Source organism: Macaca fascicularis, chromosome 3, assembly GCF_037993035.2.
Source record: "Macaca fascicularis isolate 582-1 chromosome 3, T2T-MFA8v1.1".
Classification (NCBI taxonomy): Eukaryota; Metazoa; Chordata; class Mammalia; order Primates; family Cercopithecidae; genus Macaca; species Macaca fascicularis.
Window position 1 is genome coordinate 13,206,119 of NC_088377.1, and position 17,970 is coordinate 13,224,088.

Sequence of the window (17,970 nt, forward strand, 5' to 3'; positions counted from 1 at the left end):
CCAACATGGTGAAGCCCCATCTCTACCAAAAATACAAAAAATAAGCTAGGCGTGGTAGTGGGTGCCTGTAATCCCAACTACTTGGGAGGTTGAGGCAGGAGAACTGTTTGAAACTGGGAGGCAGAGGTTGCAGTGAGCCGAGATCACGCCATTGTACTCCAGCCTGGGCAACAAGAGCGAAACTCTGTCTCAAAAAAAAATAGCAGGGCGTGGTAGCAGAACAATTCCCCAGGAAATAAAGATTCCATTTTTTCTAAAGTGAATTCCTGAAAAATAATCAAACAGGAAAATTAGTTTGTTTATTTTTTCAGATGGAGTCTCACTCTGTCACCCAGGCTGGAGTGCAGTGGCGTGATCTCAGCTCACTGCAACCTCCGCCTCTTGGGTTCAAGCAATTCTCCTGCTTCAGCCTCCCAAGTGGCTGGGATTACAGGCGCTCACCACCACACCCAGCTGATTTTTTTATTTTTAGTAGAGATGGGGTTTCACTATGTTGACCAGGCTGGTTTGGAACTCCTGACCTCAAGAGATCTGCCCGCCTCAGCCTCCCAAAGTGCTGGGATTACAGGTGTGAACCACTGGTCCTTTGATCTTAACAAATTCCCATAAATTATATGAACAAACCAGTGGTTTGACATGCACTAAAAATTGCAAACAAGGTATGATTCCATTATGTGTAAAAAAATTATAAAAGGAGAGGCACAAGGTTAAGGCAAAATAGGTAAATGTCTCTCCTTGGTCATATTTGCCCATCTTGGCTTTGCATAATAGAGTTTCCACAGACATCTGCATTACTGATAAGTAAAAATGAAAAAATGCTGACTCTGATTACCAGTAATGAATCCAGATATTGGCTTTAAACTATGGAACTGCTGATCATGCTTCGCTCTTTCCTCTACAGTTATGGCCCAGATATCCAGGCTGCCTAAAATCCAAAGAAAAGACAAACAAATTATTCAGCGAGAAAAGCAAAACAAAATGCTCTCACATACTATTTCCACAGCACTTCAAGATTCTGTCTATGTATTATAAAGACTTGATAAAGTCACATCTGCTTGTCCTTGGAAGTTATGCATATAACGTTAGAAAATTAAGTGTAAAACAGGACACAAAAGGTAAGAAACAGAAAGAGAGAGAAAGGGAGGGAAAGGAAAGAAGAGGCACACATTCCTTTTTTAGCAACTTGTCTTATAAGTTAGCAAGATTATAATAAATTAATAATTTACTTACATAAACCCAAGCAACAGACTAAATTAACTTAAACCTAAATGTTTAAGCTACCCACTGTGCAAAATGTGCCTTAAATGCCACAGGCAAAAGTTATGAAAGAAGAAGTTGAGTGTGATAAATATCCATGAAAATCTTTTGGGGGGTGATTAAAATATTAATATATTAGATTGTGGTGATGGTTGCACAACTATAAATTTGCTAAAAATTATTAATTATTATATAGCTAAAGCTAGTAAATTTTATGGAATATAAATTATATTTCACTAAAGCTGTTTTTAAAAATGGGTATCTCAGTATGCAGGAAGCACAGTTAAAAAAAACACAAGAGGGGCAGGGATGTCCTGATATGAAATAATAGCCAAAGAGAATGAGTTTTAGGTTTTCCTTCAGTTTCAGCTCTTAGGCTGACTACATGTCCACTCACGACTGAGATCTTGCTGACTTTAGTCCTAGGTCTCCTCAAATTGACTAAAATAATTCTAGATTATATACATGGAAAGCTTTCAAAAGCTTGGACACCTTCCACAAAACTGGGAACACACAATACGTATGTTTCACACAAAATGTGAATGTGCCCAGCACATCAGCAAAAACATCTAAACATTGCATCTCTCCTCTCTACCGGGTCTGGTATAACACTGACCGATAAAGTAAAAATCCATTCAGTCACTGGAAAAACATTTACTGTGGGGATGAAGTGGTGTGCAAGACAGAGATGACCCCTTCCCTCACAGGCCTTACAGGTCTGAACTTCTAGAAGAAATTTTCACTGTCCTGTCAGAATTCATCCCTGTAACTATAAACAAAAACCAAAAATTGTACAGTAATTAAGGGGAACAAAAATAAAATAGAATAGTAATTCTGAAAAGTTTACAGATCTCTGCACCAGAATCCCACAAAGACTTTTACTCTCTTCATGATGAGATTAGACAGCTTCCAAGAGTACTCCGTTAATATAAATTTGTAATAAGTATTTTTTAATAAGTACTACTTTTTAATAAGTATTTTTGTTAAAAAGTAACTTGGGTGTAAGCAAGAACAATTAACAATTTCCTAATAACATTAGGAAAAATTACCCACAAAACACATTTTATGCAGACTGATACGTTTCAAACTTATGTTTAGTTTAATTAAAGTAAAACAAACAAAAATGTCATGCTTCAAATCCAGGCTTTGAAAAAGTGTAAACGACCCCATCACTTCAAAAAATAACTTGCTGATAAAAAAACAGAGGAGTGGGGTAAAATTCACTAAGAGACTTGGGAAAGACATGGCCTAATTGCAATGTTTGTATCTTATTTGGATCCCAATTTAAACAAACAAATCATAACAAGAAATGTCTAAAGACTATCAGGGAAATGTCCGAAGACTATAAGGTACAGACTAGATATAGCAAACATTTTATAGGTATGATAATATGGTATTGTACATTTATTTATTTATTTATTTTGAGATGGAGTCTTGCTCTGTCACCCAGGCTGGAGTGCAGTGGTATGACCTTGGCTCACTGCAACCTCCGCCTCCCAGGTTCATGTCATTCTCCTGCCTCAGCCTCCCGAGTAGCTGGGACTACAGGCGCCCCCCACCATGCCCGGCTAATTTTTGTATTTTTCGTAGAGACAGGGTTTCACTACGTTGGCCAGGCTGGTCTTGAACTCCGGACCTCAGGTGATCCACCGGCCTTGGCCTCCCAAAATGCTGGGATTACAAGCATGAGCCACCACGCCTGGCCCGGTATTGTAAATTTTTATAGGTGTGATAATGCCACTGAAGTTGTCTTTAAATGTTTTCTTATCTTTTAGGTACACATACTAAAATATTTATAGATGAAATGATATGATGCCTGGGAGTTGCTCCAAAAGAATCCAGATGAAACAATATTGGGCATGAGTTGATAATTAATGAAACTGTATGATGGAATACATGAAGGTTGATTACATTATTTTCTCTACTTTTTAATTTTAAATTTGCCATAATATCAAGTTTTTAAAATCTGGTCCCAAAGTACATTAAAAAGAGAAATTTCTGAAAACTTACCACCAAAAGGTGTTGGAAACTGAGCCATGGTTCTGTTACTTTTACCTTGCTAATCGACGCCTGTAAGTGAAATGCAACATTTAAGTTTATGAAAACTTAATTCCTGTATAATCATAAACACACCAACATGCTGTCTTTAATGGTCAGAGGACTAACACTAGAGCCAGAGCATAGCTCTACAATTAAGGAATTCATTCATTCACGTGTTACTTTTTAAATACAGAGTTGTCCCTTATTATCCCAGGAAGATAGGTTCCAAGACCTCCCATGGATTAAAAAAAATCCGTGGATCCTCAAGTCCCTGATATAAAATGGCACAGTATTTGCATATAACCTAAGCAAGTCCTCTCGCATACTTTAATCTCTAGGTTACTTACAACACCTAACACAATGTAAATGCTATGTAAACAACTGTTATACTGTATGCTTAGAATTCCGTACATGTTTAGTACAGACGCAATTTTTTTCCCCCAAATGTTTTCAATCTGTGGTAGGCTGAAGCTACAGACTTTGTGAAACCGATGGATACAGAGGGCTGACTGTACCCTTTTCTTAACCATCTATAAATACCAGTCCATCTACTTGATGGTTATAATCAAAGCTTCTTTTCATTGAGCACTTAGAACATGCTACACATTATACTACGTAATTCACAGGTCTTATCTCTTCTACTCATCATCACAGCCCTGTGAGATAGGTTACCATTATTACCATCCCCATATTATGGATCAGGAAAATGAAAATCAGAGGCGGTACGTGATTAGCGCAATACCATTCGTTTGGTGACCAAAGGCTGTGGAGTTAGCAGGACAGCTAACTCCACAGCCTTTCTCCCACGATAAACACAAAGAATTTGAGAAAGACTGTAAACAATGCATATTACACTAACATCTGTCCCAGAATACCAAACACAAATTTAATGGTCCAAAAATCTCCATCAGGCATTATTTACTCATGAACAGCCTATGTGAAAAAAAGTCAGTCCTCTTCTCTAACTAAAAACAGAAATCCAGATTTAGGGCCAGGTGCAGCGGCTCACACCTGTAATCCCAGCACTTTGGGAGGCCGAGGCGGGCAGATCACGAGGTCAGGATATCAAGACCATCCTAACACAGTAAAACCCGGTCTCTACTAAAAATAAAAAAAAATTGTTTTAAATTAGCCGGGCATGGTGGCGGGCACCTGTAGTCCCAGCTACTCAGGAGGCTGAGGCAGGAGAATGGCGTGAATCCGGCAGGTGGAGCTTGTGGTGAGCTGAGATCGCACCACTGCACTCCAGCCTGGGCTACAATGCAAGACTCCGTCTCAAAAAAACCCAGATTTAGTGAATATTTTTCCTTATGTTTAACAGGGTAAATGCACAGTTAAAAATGAGTATTGGCTGGGCGCAGTGGCTCACACCTGTAATCCCAGCACTTTGAGAGGCTGAGTCAGGCAGATCACTTGAGTCCAGGAGTTCGAGATCAGCCTGGGCAACATGGCAAAACCCTGTTTCTAGTGAAAATACAAAAATTAGCCAGGCATGGTTGCATGAGCCTGTAGTCCCAGCTACTTCGGAGGCTGAGGCGGCAGAATAACCTGAGCTCGGGAGGTCAAGGCTACAGTGAGCTGAGATCACTGTACTCCAGCCTGAGCAACTGGAGTGAGACCCTGTCTCAAAAATAAAAATTAAAAAAATAAATAAATAAATGAGTACTACTCACAGATTTAAAATCTTAAATTTAGATTTAAAAAAATGACAGTCTCTTGCCCTAATACATCTCAATTTCATCTTCCAATTTGTCCACAGAAGTTTTTTCCAACTACCACATTTTTAAATTTCCAAAAGCACTTTCTCATTCTCTCTTCTTCTGTTTCTTGGATCACTGGATTCCTCTGGGTTCCTTTATTGTTCATTGGCTCGTTGACTGGGTCTCTTTCACTTTTTTTTTTTGAGACGGAGTCTTGCTTTGTTGCCCAGGCGATCTCAGCTCACTGCAACCTCTGCCTTCCAGGTTCAAGGAATTCTCTTGCCTCAGCCTCCTGAGTAGCTGGGATTACAGGCACGCCTCACCATACCTGACTATTTTTTGTATTTTTAGTAGAGATGGGGTTTCACCATGTTGGCCAGGCTGGTCTCGAACTCCTGACCTTGTGATCCGCCCGTCTTGGCCATCTCTTTCACTTTTAAGGTTTTCCTCATATATCTAGTGACCCCCGGATGTGCCTCCATATTTAAGAGTGAGGCACTAAAAAAATGCCCAAGCTCAGCGTGGGTGGCAGGTTTGTTGACTGATGGGCTTCTCTGTAAAACGATCAGGTATATTGAGTCCCCTTTTCATTGGGAGACCTCCAAATGTTCAGTATGTGGAGGTTTCTTCATTGAAGCTGTTAAGTTTTGCCAGACAGAACGAAGTGCTGGGTGGGGTGCGAAGGGATCAACTCATGTAAGTGCTGCCTTGAGGAGGAGTGAAGGAAGGAAGGAGCAGGTAGGGTCCTACACTTCAGTGTGCAGACTTGTACAGGCTCACTTGACTTTCAATCGTGTGCTTCACCTCTCTAGTCTGGAGCACTTCTGGTTCTAGTGCTCCTCCCATTTCCCCAGCACACAGGGGACTGAAGTAGTTACCCATCTGCTGGGGTATACGAGAGAAAGGTCTAAAAGATCTGGATATGGATTTTTTTTTTAATTAATTAATTTATTTTTTATTATTATTATACTTTAAGTTCTAGGGTACATGTGCACTGTGAGCTGTAAAACTGACTTCAGCCTTTTTGAATATGTGGAGCCTCCAAGCACAAGGAACGCTCTGGAACGCTCTCAAGATATCCCTGGGGCATGCCGATTTGTATCTCCGTAACTGACCTCTGCACGTACTTAGGTGGTATCTTCCTCTGTGAACTCAGTTACTACTCCTCCATTCACTTTCTGTTTTGAAAAATTGTTAAAATCTTTGGTCATTGTCTCCTTTACTGTTATGTTTCTCCTTATGAATTAATATTTTATTTATTTAGGTGTTTTATTATTTTATTTATTTTTTGAGAGTCTTGCTCTTTCCCCAGGCTGGAGTGCAGTGGCGCAATCTTGGCTCACTGCAACCTCCACCTCCTGGGTTCAAGTAAGTCTCCTGCCTCTGCCTCCCAAGTAGTTAGGATTACAGGTGACACCACGCCATCCGCACGGCTATGAATTAACATTTTAAAGCTTCCTTTGAGATAACTGCAGACTTTAGGACACCATATCTAACCAGGGGTCTGTAAATCCAGTTGTGAATCAGACTACTTCTCACTGTAGATTCCCTTTAGAAACTGCAGCTGCCCTTCTTTTCCTCCACAATTTCTCATTCAATATACTGTATGGCAACCTTGATAATTCTCTTAAAAATTTTAGTGTGTTTTATCTCACTTAGTCCTCATAAAATCCTTTTGGAATCAACATGTCATATATCTTTTTGTAGAGCTTCCCAAAAATGCTAAGCTCTGATTTTAAATGCATAGTATAACAGATATTTAATATATATGAGAATACATTCTGCTCAGTTTTACTTCCGTTTTTTTACTTTGTTGCAAAATGAAGAGGTTATTGATTTCTCTTCTTTGTATCCAGCTACTTTACCACACTTTCTTATTAGTGCTAATAGTCTCACAAATGAAACTCTTAAATTTCCTAGATGTATATCTTCTGGAAATAAAGAATTTAGCCTTACATTACTAGCTCAAAGCAATAATACTAAGCTATACACAACAGTTGTGATAGCAATAATTTTTGTATTGCCTGTGATTTTCACAGTGATAGTTTTGGTATTTCATATTTTAATAGGTTGGTTTGTTGTTGTATTTTAGTAAAGATTATTTACCATGTTTATGTAGTTTCCTTCTATTCCTATTTTTTATAATTTTATTAAGAAATGGCTAAATTTTTTTTCAGAAGCTCTTTAAGCATCTAGTGAGGTAATGAATTTCTCCTTTACTTACATTCTGAATTATAGTGACATATTTGCGAATACTGAATTATCCTAGAATTTGTACAATAGAACAATTCATATATGCATGTTATTCTTTCACTACACAGCTAGGTTTGATTTGTTAATATTTTCTTTAAATTTTTTGTTTAAGAAAATATTATACATAATACTATGCAAGAAATGGCAAATCCAGAGGAAATGTATGCATTTCTATCTCCCTATAAATCTTGAAAATTATCTTAGGAAAAAATGATTTTATGAAGTTAGCATTAGCTTCATACTAAACTATGATACTGAAAGCATTAAAAAGAGACCATTTTTACTTATAGATACAATAATTTTACGCTTTACTTTAAATATTTCACAGCTACTGTGAGAGGATCACAGCAGCAAACGTAAGTATAACTCTTATGATTTAAAATATACTTTAGTCATTATCAGTTCCTGACAAAGCACCTAGGACTATTTGTTATTTATCATCCTACTCTAGAACTTAGGAAATAATTCTCACCCTAGGTGAATCTCTACCCCAAAAGCCTTCACCTCACTATGACCAATATTAGACTACATTTACCTTCTGGCCCTTCTGACCTCCAACTCTACTTCTCCTTCATCTCTATCTCTTAAGTGACAACCAAAGGGACTCTACGTTCTCTCTCTTTCCCTCCCTAATTAAAGCCCTATTTCTTTAGTGTCATGTTCTCAGCTGGATGTGAGCAAAGAATCCACCTAATGAAAACTAAATTATGTTTATGTATGAAGATGTACCTTTCAGACTTATTCACTAACACAATAGCCAAATGATGGTTTAAAGATGAGGCTGGAATTTTCCCACATAATTTTCTTCTAACCACAGGTCTTTCCAATGCCAATCACAGCGAGGTTCTCCCTGGCTCCTAAGGAACCCCAGACGATAGTAGTAACATGTAGACGAAGCAACATCTTTCAATCACATCTCCTTTTCTGTTCTATGCTACCTGGACAGACCATGGAGATGACATCTTGGCTTAAGGTGTTTTGTCCTACTGTTACATACGCTTGCTGTATGAATTACTATAATCTGAAAAAAATATAGTAATTTGTAAAAGGCTACCATGTTGAGACTGGGAATGGTGGCTCACGCCTGTAATCCCAGCACTTTGGGAGGCTGAGGCGGGCAGATCACGAGGTCAGCAGAGCGAGACCATCCTGGCTAACATGGTGAAACCCCGTATCTACTAAAAATACCAAAAGAAATTAGCTGGGTGTAGTGGCAGGCGCCTGTAGTCCCAGCTACTACGGAGGGTGAGGCAGGTGAATGGCGGGAACCCGGGAGGCGAAGCTTGCAGTGAGACTAGATCATGCCACTGCACTCCAGTCTGGGAGACAGAGCAAGACTCCGTCTCAAAAACAAAAAAAAAAGCTACCATGTTGAAAAAGAATAATCACATATCCAAGACATTAAATAATGTCATAAAACCTGGTCGGGGGCGGTGGCTCCCACCTGGAATCCCAGCACTTTGGGAGGCTGAGGCAGGCGGATCACTTAAGGTCAGGAGTTTGCGACCAGCCTGGCCAACATGATAAAACCCTGTCTCTAATAAAAATAGAAAAATTAGTTGGGCATGGTGGTGGTCGCTTGTAATCCCAGCTACTCGGGAGGATGAGACAAGAATCGCTTGAACCCAGGAGGCAGAGGTTACAGTGACCGAGATCCTGCCATAGCACTCCAGCCTGGGCAGCAACAGCAAGACTCAGTCTCAAAAATAAAAATAAAATAAAATGTCACAAACCAGAGTTCTGCTTCTGCTACAGCAGACAGAATACAAAATATAACTATAATACTTGAAGACAATAAGAAGTAAACAAAAGTAGGCAGATTTGGGAGGTGAGTAAAAAGTTTCTAAAAGTTTCCTTTTCATGGAGTAAAAAGTTTTTTCCGTCTTTTCTCTACAACTCTGCCCCACAGGCGGGCCCCCGTCAGGAAGCTATGCAGTGAAGCACAGGTGCAGAGACTAAAACTCCAGCAGAAACACAGTCTTTGTGGTTAAAGGAATTAATGAAAAAGGCACCTGTGGGCTGTAAAGTGTGGGGAAAACCGGAGAGGAAAAAGCTAGAAACGGGGACCTGCCATTGTGTGAATGAATTCCTGCTCATCTCAGGCTCACACCTGAGATATGGATATGCACGGCAGGCTCAAAGTAGCACAGCACTTGTCTTGAAAACTAACCTGAGAAAGGAACCCCTGTCCACAGACAACACAGAGAATTTATAGTATGGTATATAACCAAGGTAGATCTAACCAAGTTAAATACCTACTGAAACAAACAGCATTCTGCAGAGGATTACAACAGCACACAACATCTATACAACATGAAACTCACAATGTCCAGGATATAATCCAAAACTACTGGACATACAAAGAAGTAGGAAAATCTGACAAATTCTAAAAAAAAAAAAAAAATTGCAGTCAACAGATGCCAACTCCAAGATAATGAAAATGTTGAAATTATCACACAAAGACTGTGGAACAGCCATTACACCTACTTTCCACGAGACAAACAATGAATGAATGGAAATATACAAGTTATCAGCAGAGAAAGAAAAACTAGTTTAAAAAGAATCAAATGTAAATTTTAGAGAGAAACTGAGATCTTTAAGAATTAAGGCAAAGCAAAAGAAATTGCAAACATCTGACTAAATATAAAATTATTTTATATTATTAAGCTCTTTAAAATAAGGCAGGAGAATCACTTGAACCCGAGAGGCGGAGGTTGCAGTGAGCCGAGATCACACCACTGCACTCCAGCCTGGCGACCGAGCAAGACTCTGTCTCAACAACAACAAAAACTTCCCCCAAAAGAAAGCCGTAGTCTGTTTCACTGGTGAATTCTTTCAAAGAAGAAATAATACAAAAATCATGCAAAGTTTTTCAAACAAAAAGGAGATCACTGCCCACCTCACTTTTTAAGGTCATACAACTATCAAGCTCTTTAAAATATGTAGACTGTTGAAAACAAATATTGTAACCCTTGCAGTAGGGTTTCAACATAAATATAACACATATGATAACTGTAACATAAATGTCTCTGGGGGGAGAGTAAAGGGACTTATATGGCTGTAAGCCTTCTACATTCTACATGAAGTGATAAAATATTAACTCTAAGTTGATTATAAAAGGTTAAGTAAATATATTTACCACCTGGAGCAATTACACAACACACACACACACACACACACAGAGAAAAAGATATGGCCAAAAAGTCAAGAGGCAAATGAAAATGGAATGTTAAAAATCCAAAGACATCAAGAAAAAAGAAACAGAAGAAAGAAAAAAAAAAACCCAGAAAGGACAAACAAAACCAATAATAGGAAGATGGCAGGTCTAATTCCAACAACCGATAATTACATTAAATGTTAATACTCTAAACAATAACAGAGAAAAAAACTTGGAAAAAGAAATGTAAACCAACAATAAGTAGAAGAAAGGAAATTACAATGATATGGCAGAATGAATAAAAATTCAGACAATAGAGGAAATCACAAAATCAAAATCTGGTTCTTTGAAAAAATTTATGAACCTCGAGCTACAGACAGAGAAAAAAAATCATAGAAATAAGGGGCATCCCCATCAATCCTACATTTAAAAAATAATACATAGTAAAAACAGCTTTATGCCAACAAATTTGACAGCGTAGATAAAATAAACAAATTTCTTGGAAAATAAAGCTTACTAAAATTGATACGAGAATCTGAATACTCCTATATTTACTAAAGAAGCTGGTTTTATCATGAATAACCTTCCCCGGCCGGGAGCCGTGGCTCACGTCTGTAATCCCAGCACTTTGGGATCACAAGGTCAGGAGATCGAGCCCATCCTAGCCAACGTCTCTACTAAAAATACAAAAATTAGCTGGGTGTGGTAGCACGTGCCTGTAGTCCCAGCTACTCGGGAGGCTGAGGCAGGAGAATCACTCGAGCCCGAGAGGCGGAGGCTGCAGTGAGCCGAGATCATACCACTGCACTCCAGCCTGGCGACGGAGCAAGACTCCATCTCAACAACAACAACAAAACTTCCCCCAAAAGAAAGCCATAGTCTGTTTCACTGGTGAATTCTGTCAAAGAGGAAATAATACAAAAATCATGCAAAGTTTTTCAAACAAAAAGGAGATCACTGCCCACCTCACTTTTTGAGGTCATACAACTATAACACCAAAACCTCACAGACATTACAAAAAATAAATAATAGAACAAGATCCCTAAAGAAGATAGATACAAAAATCATTCACAAAAATTAAAAATTGAACATCAATATCATACAAAAAGGATACTAAAATATAACCAAACAGTTTATCTTAGAAATGCAAGGTTAAACCATTCGGAAAATGTAATATACCATATTAGCAGAGTAAAGCAGAAAGCCCAGATGATCATGTGAATAGGTATCTTTTTAAAAGCTTGTGACAAAAACTCAACCTTCAATCATGATTTAAAAAAAAAAAAACCTCTCAGCAAATCAGAATTAGTAGGAAACTTCTACAGATACAGGGCACCCATGAAAAACCTACACCTAACATCACAGTTAATGGTTAAAGACTGAACTTCTCAGCCTGAGATCAGGAAGAAGGCAAGGATATCTGCTTTTCCCACTTCTATGCAACATGGATGTGGAGATTCTACTCAATAAAGTATTAAGGTAAGAAATAGCAAAAAATAGGCATAAAGATTGGAAAATAAAAATAAAGCTCTCCTTATTTATAGATATCACTGTTTATAAAGAAAATCCCAGAGAATCTAGAAAACAATGACTATATTCAATAAGTGAATTTAACAAAACTGCAGGATAAAAGGTTAATGTATTAAAATGAACTGAATTCTTAAATACTAGCAAGCAAAAAATTGTAGAGTGGAATTAAGAAAAACAACTGTTTTCCAGTAGCATCAAAAAATGTAAAATTTCTAAATGTAAATTTAACAAAAGACAGGCTGGGCACGGTGGCTTACACCTGTAATCCCAGCACTTCAGGAAGCCAAGGTGGGCGAGTCACCTGAGGACAGGAGCTCGAGACCAGCCTGACCACTAAAAATACAAAATCAGCCAGGCATGGTGGCACATGCCTGTAATTCCAGCTACTTGGGAGGCTGAGGCATGAAAATCGCTTGAACCCGGGAGGCCGAGCCTGGGCAACAAGAGTGAAACTCCGTCTCAAACAAACAAAAAAACACATACAAGGCCTCTGCACTTAGAACTACAAAATATTGCAAAGAAAACTTAAAGAAGACCTAAGTAAATGGTACTAAGATACTAAGTTCATGGGTTGGAAGATTAAATATTGTGAAAATGCCATTATCTCCAAAGGGTTTGTATATTCAATGCAATCCCAATCAAAATTGCAGCAGGCTTTGTGGCAGAAATTGGCAAGCTGATAGCAAAGACCTAGAATAAGCAGAGCAGCTTTTTAAAAGAACAAAGTTGAAAGATTTACCCTGATTTCAAGATTTACTATAAAACAACAGTTGTCCAGGCCTTCTGTGATTGGTGTAAAGAGACAGATCAATAAAACAGAAAAGAAGAGTTCAGAAAGACCTACCCGTTTGGTTAACTGATTTTTGGCAAAGTTGTAAAGACAAATCACTGGAGGAAAAAAGTCTTTCAACAAACAAAGTAGATTAACTGGATATCCAGGTGGAGAGAAAGACCAACACTGACACTTTACATAATACACAAAAATAAATTCAAAACACGTCCCAGGCCTAAATGCAAAACCATATATGCTTCATATAAAAATCTTAAAAGATGGGAGAATATCTCCCTGACCTTAGGCTAGACAATTTCTCAAAACACAAAGAAGCATGATTTATAAAAGAAAAAATTAGTAAACTGGGCTTCAAAGTAAAAAAAAAACAACAACAAAACAGTTCTTCAAAAGATAACCATTATGAAAACAAAAAAATAAACCACAGAGACAAAGAAAACACTTGCAACACGTACATTAGAAAAAGGACTTGTATCCACATGAAGAACTCTTAAAATTTAAGAATAAGACAGCTCGGTGAGGAAATGGTTGAGATGTAAAATAACTTCTAGAAATGGGCAATAAACCCATGAAAAGATGTTCAACATTATTAACCATCAGGGAAACACAAACTCAAATCACACTGACATGCCACTTATATTTCCACTAGAATGACTAATGTGAGAAAGAATGACCACATCTAGTGTTGGTGAGGACGTGGAACAGCTCTACACATTGCTGGGAGGAATGTAAAATTGTACAAACTTTTTAAAATATAGTTTTCTTAAAACATTACACAGCTACCACTCCACCTAGCCACTCTACTCTAGGTATCTGGCTAAGAGAAATGAAAATTTATGTCTACACACAGATTTTTACACAAATGTTCTATCAAGCTTTATTTCTAAGAGCCAAAAACTGAAACCCAAATGTCAATCAACTGATCAATGAATAAACAAATGGTGATCTATCCATACAATGAAATGCTACCTGGCAATAAAAAGGAACCAACTGTTACACATGCAACAACATGTATGAATCTCAAAATTATTATGCTAAGTGAAAGAAGTCAGGTTAAAAAAGAAGTATATATCTATGATTCCACTTTCAGAAAAATTCTAGAAAATGTAAACTAATTATAGTGACAAAAACCCCATCAGTGGTTTCCTGAAAATGGGAGGAGAAGAAAGGACACAAAACAGAGAGGCATAAGAAACTTTCGGGGGAACAGAAATGTTTGCTCTCTTGGGAAGGATGATTTCACAGGTATATGCTTATGTCAAAACTAACCAAACTGTACATTTTAAATATATGCATTTAAAGTGCAGTGCCTCACATCTGTAAGCCCAGTGCTTTGGGATGCCAAAGTGGGAGCATCACTTTAGGCCAGGAGTTCAAGACTAGCCTGGGCAACATAGTGAGACCCCCCCGCCCCCACAAAAAATAAAAAATTGAAAAAACATAAAAATAAAAAATAAGTATATGCATTTAGCACACTTCAATTACCTATTAATAAAGTTGAAAAGAGAGTCACAAGCCACAAAGAAAACACTAAGTATAAAGAGTCAAGAATACAGCATTCCTAACAGTTCACTATAAACTAGAGTATCCATGCTGATGGAACTCACATCTCTCCCCCAAGAGATGTAGCAATTCTTGATATGTCTCAACACAGATTTTAACTTTTAAAAAATAACTCGTTTAAGCTCAAGTTAAAAACTGAATTGAGGCCGGGCGCAGTGGCTCACACCTGTAATCCCAGCACTTTGGGAGGCTGAGGCGGAGTTTGACACCAGCCTGGCTAACATGGTGAAACCCTTTCTCTACTAAAAATACAAAAGTAAGCTGGGCATGATGGTGCACGCCTGCATTCTTAGCTACTCAGGAGGCTGAGGCAGGAGGATCACTTGAACCCAGGAGGCGGAGGTTGCAGTGAGCCAAGACTGTGCAACTGCACTCCAAATAAATAAATAAATAAAACCTGAATTGAAAGGATGGAACAAATGGTGTGGACCATAAGGCTTTTGAGCAAGTTAAGTGGCAGATCTCAGATTATGAATAGGAATCCTTAATGACATTATTTACTAAAGCTGACAAAAATAAAATTTCTTTTTAAAAAAGGTTTTCTTACAGAAGTGAGGTAGGGTGAAGCATTAGTCAATGTTGAATCCAAAATGCTTTACTGGAAAATACTAATTACTCATTTTAAGTTCAATATATCCAGTGGTTTTTATTTTTGTAATAAATGCCTTTTATTAAAATTCTAAGATCAGTGATTTTCCAAATACCTTTATGACCAAGTAACAAGTAACAGCTATATTCTCATTTTCAATTTCATGTAAGTGGGGAAAATGTCTGGAAAGTATAAAATATGAGATATACTTTAAAATGCCATCAATTAAAAACTTGGCCAGGCCTGGTGGCTCATGCCTGTAATCCCAGCACTTTGGGAGACTGAGGTGGGCAGATAACTTGAGGTCAGGAGTTCCAGATCAGCCTGGCCAACATGGTGAAACCCCATCTCGACTAAAAATATAAAAATTAGCCAGCATGGTGGCACAGGCCTGTAATCCCAGCTACTCGGGAGGCTGGGGCAGGAGAATCACTTGAACCCAGGAGGCAGAGGTTGCAGTGAGCTGAGATTGCACCATGGCACTCCAGCCTGGGCGAAAAGTAATATGAACAAAATTCAAATATAAAAGATGATATGAAACTTCACAGACATCAGCGTTTGATTTGTATAAATAAATATATATACATCAAGAGGCAAGTTATAAAGGCCTCCAATATGAGTAGGCTTTCAGAAAAAAAATTAAAACTGCTTTTATTGCCATAACTCACTAAATATATAGTCAAAATGAAACATCAATTTAGAACGATAGGAGAAACGAACTTCAGTGCCTCCATTTCCAAAGCAAGAGCATTTGACTGAATATTTTATTAATGTCTTTCCATTTAAACTTCTGGAGAATATTTTAGATTTAGCCAAATTTTCAAATGTTAAAAAGAGAATTGAAAAAATGTAGGTTTTAGCTGGGCGTGGTGGCTCACGCCTATAATCCCAGCACTTTGGGAGGCCGAGGCGGGTGGATCACGAGGTGAGGACATCAAGACCATCCTGGCTAACACAGTGAAACCCTGTCTCTACTAAAAACACACACAAAAAATTTGCTGGGCATGGGGGCGAGCACCTGTAGTCCCAGCTACTCGGGAAGCTGAGGCAGGAGAATGGCGTGAACCCAGGAGGTGGAGCTTGCAGTGAGCTGAGATTGTGCCACTGCTCTCCAGCCTGGGCAACAAGCAAGATTCCATCTCAAAAAAAAAAAATATATATATATAGAGGTATTAACTTTTGAGTCAGAGCACTAGTATATTAAATATTTTCATATTCTTCTTTTTTATAATCATATTATCATTTCTATTTAGAGCTTACTTTAAAAAAACCTTAATATCTTTCCTATGTCTTATTAATTTACTCAGGAAAAATTTTTATTTCCATGTACAGTACAAAGTTATACTGATCCAATATAAAAACAACAGGGTGGTTCAGTGATTTTTATCTCCTCACTAAAGCATTTTAAGATTGTCTTTATTCTTTGAGATGGAGTCTGGCTCTGTCGCCCAGGTTGGAGTGCAGTGGCCGGATCTCAGCTCACTGCAACCTCTGCCTCCCGGGTTCACGCCATTCTCCAGCCTCAGCCTTCTGAGTAGCTGGGACTACAGGCGCCCGCCACCACGCCCGGCTAATTTTTTTGGGTGTGTATATATGCATTTTTTTTAGTAGAGATGGGGTTTCACTGTGTTAGCCAGGATGGTCTTGATCTGCTGACCTTGTGATCCACCCTCCTCGGCCTCCCAAAGTGCTGGGATTACAGGCATGAGCCACCGCGCCCAGCCAAGACTGTCTTAACAACTGATTTTGAGGCCCTTATCTCATTCAAATGACAGCTTAGCCTTACTTCCAGAATCAAAGATAATAGTCGACGATAACATTATGCCAAAATAATGAAGTCAACTTTGGTGAGGATTTATTGGCATGATCCTTAATAGTAATAGTTTATAATAACTAATGGAAAGTTTAAATGCTTGGAAGTACACCTGACCGATATTAGCCAATTTAATCCTATTAACAAAGCTATGGATTAAATAATACTAGTATTTCCTCTTACGGAGACTAAGGCACAGTTTATACAGTTACTAAACAATGGGAGAGAGAGTCTGGATTCAGAGCCCATGATCATAACCTCATATTTTTAAGAATAAGAACTTCACCGAAGAGGCACAAAGTAGTTAGCCTGGTAAACTAACCAGGGTGAAGCTGTGGATGCAGGGGATACTTTTCCATGCAATAAAGGCACTGGAAAACGAAAGAAAGAAGAAAGATAAACCAATATTTTTTTGTAATGTCATAGCAGATCACAGAAAGAAAGTAAGGGAATTAAGATTAATAGAATGCTGACATGTAAGTCCAATGAGCTTCTACTTCTTACACACAAAAAGGAAAAGCTTCCTGACGTGTAAACATTTACCATATAGAAGCAGGAAGTCATATATTTTTTAAAAATGTAACAGAAAGCCTACAGCAGTTAAGAAAAGAAAAAGGTGAATGAAATCAGTTCTATCTCTATGAGGGGACTTCAGCAGCATAAAGTAGGTCATCTACGCTGAAAACAAACAGAAGCATACCTAAAGAAAAGGAAAGGCATTCTTCTCTCTGAGGTCCCCAGCCCTGTGGCCTCTATAGAAAGCAGGAGGGTTACCCAGGAGTGCGGGAAGCTCAGCCCCAGGCAGAGGCAGCACCTCAGGGCTAAGGGCCCGGAGCTCTTCAGGGAGGAGACAACACAGAGAGAAGGGCAGCACCAAGTAGGCAAATAGGTGCGGTCCCATTTACTAGTTACCATTTCGTCCCTCTGAAATACTTCTGTTTTACAACAGGGCCTACGTGGTGACTGCTTACACTTTCCCCCTTTAAAGATTATAGGAGACAACTGTGGGAAATTTAGAAAACTGAAAAGATAGGTGAAAAAAAAAAACCCACAATTCCACTCTCCGAAGGCAACCTCTATCAACAGCTTGGTATTTCTATTTCCTTTTAGTCTTTTCCCAATGAAAGTACAATTGTTTCCTTCTTTGGCACACTTTACACAACATACGTGCTTTCAGCAAGTTATTAAAACCTTTCTAAACATATTGCTGGACCTAGATATTTTATGGAGACAAACATTCCTTATTTAGGTACAAAAAATAGAAAAACACAGAGACTA

At 38.4% G+C, this 17,970-nt stretch overlaps 1 protein-coding gene across 16 annotated transcripts in view; it reads right to left on the minus strand.

Annotated features, from left to right (window-relative positions):
- ITSN1 (intersectin 1) overlaps positions 1–17,970 on the minus strand; it is a 247,173-nt gene that overhangs the window by 170,571 nt on the left and 58,632 nt on the right. For 15 of the 16 annotated variants that reach the window (XR_012432038.1, XR_012432037.1, XM_045387763.3 and 12 more), the window contains exons 2-3: positions 3,268–3,327; positions 833–925 (exon numbers count right to left, since the gene is read on the minus strand). The exons of the other annotated variant lie outside the window; for it this stretch is intronic. Coding sequence is in view for 13 of the 15 variants with exons in the window: in XM_045387763.3 (XP_045243698.1) it covers positions 833–925; positions 3,268–3,295 (121 nt within the window). In the remaining 2 variants the exon portion in view is untranslated. The remainder of the gene's footprint in view (positions 1–832; positions 926–3,267; positions 3,328–17,970) is intronic. 16 annotated transcript variants of the gene reach the window in all.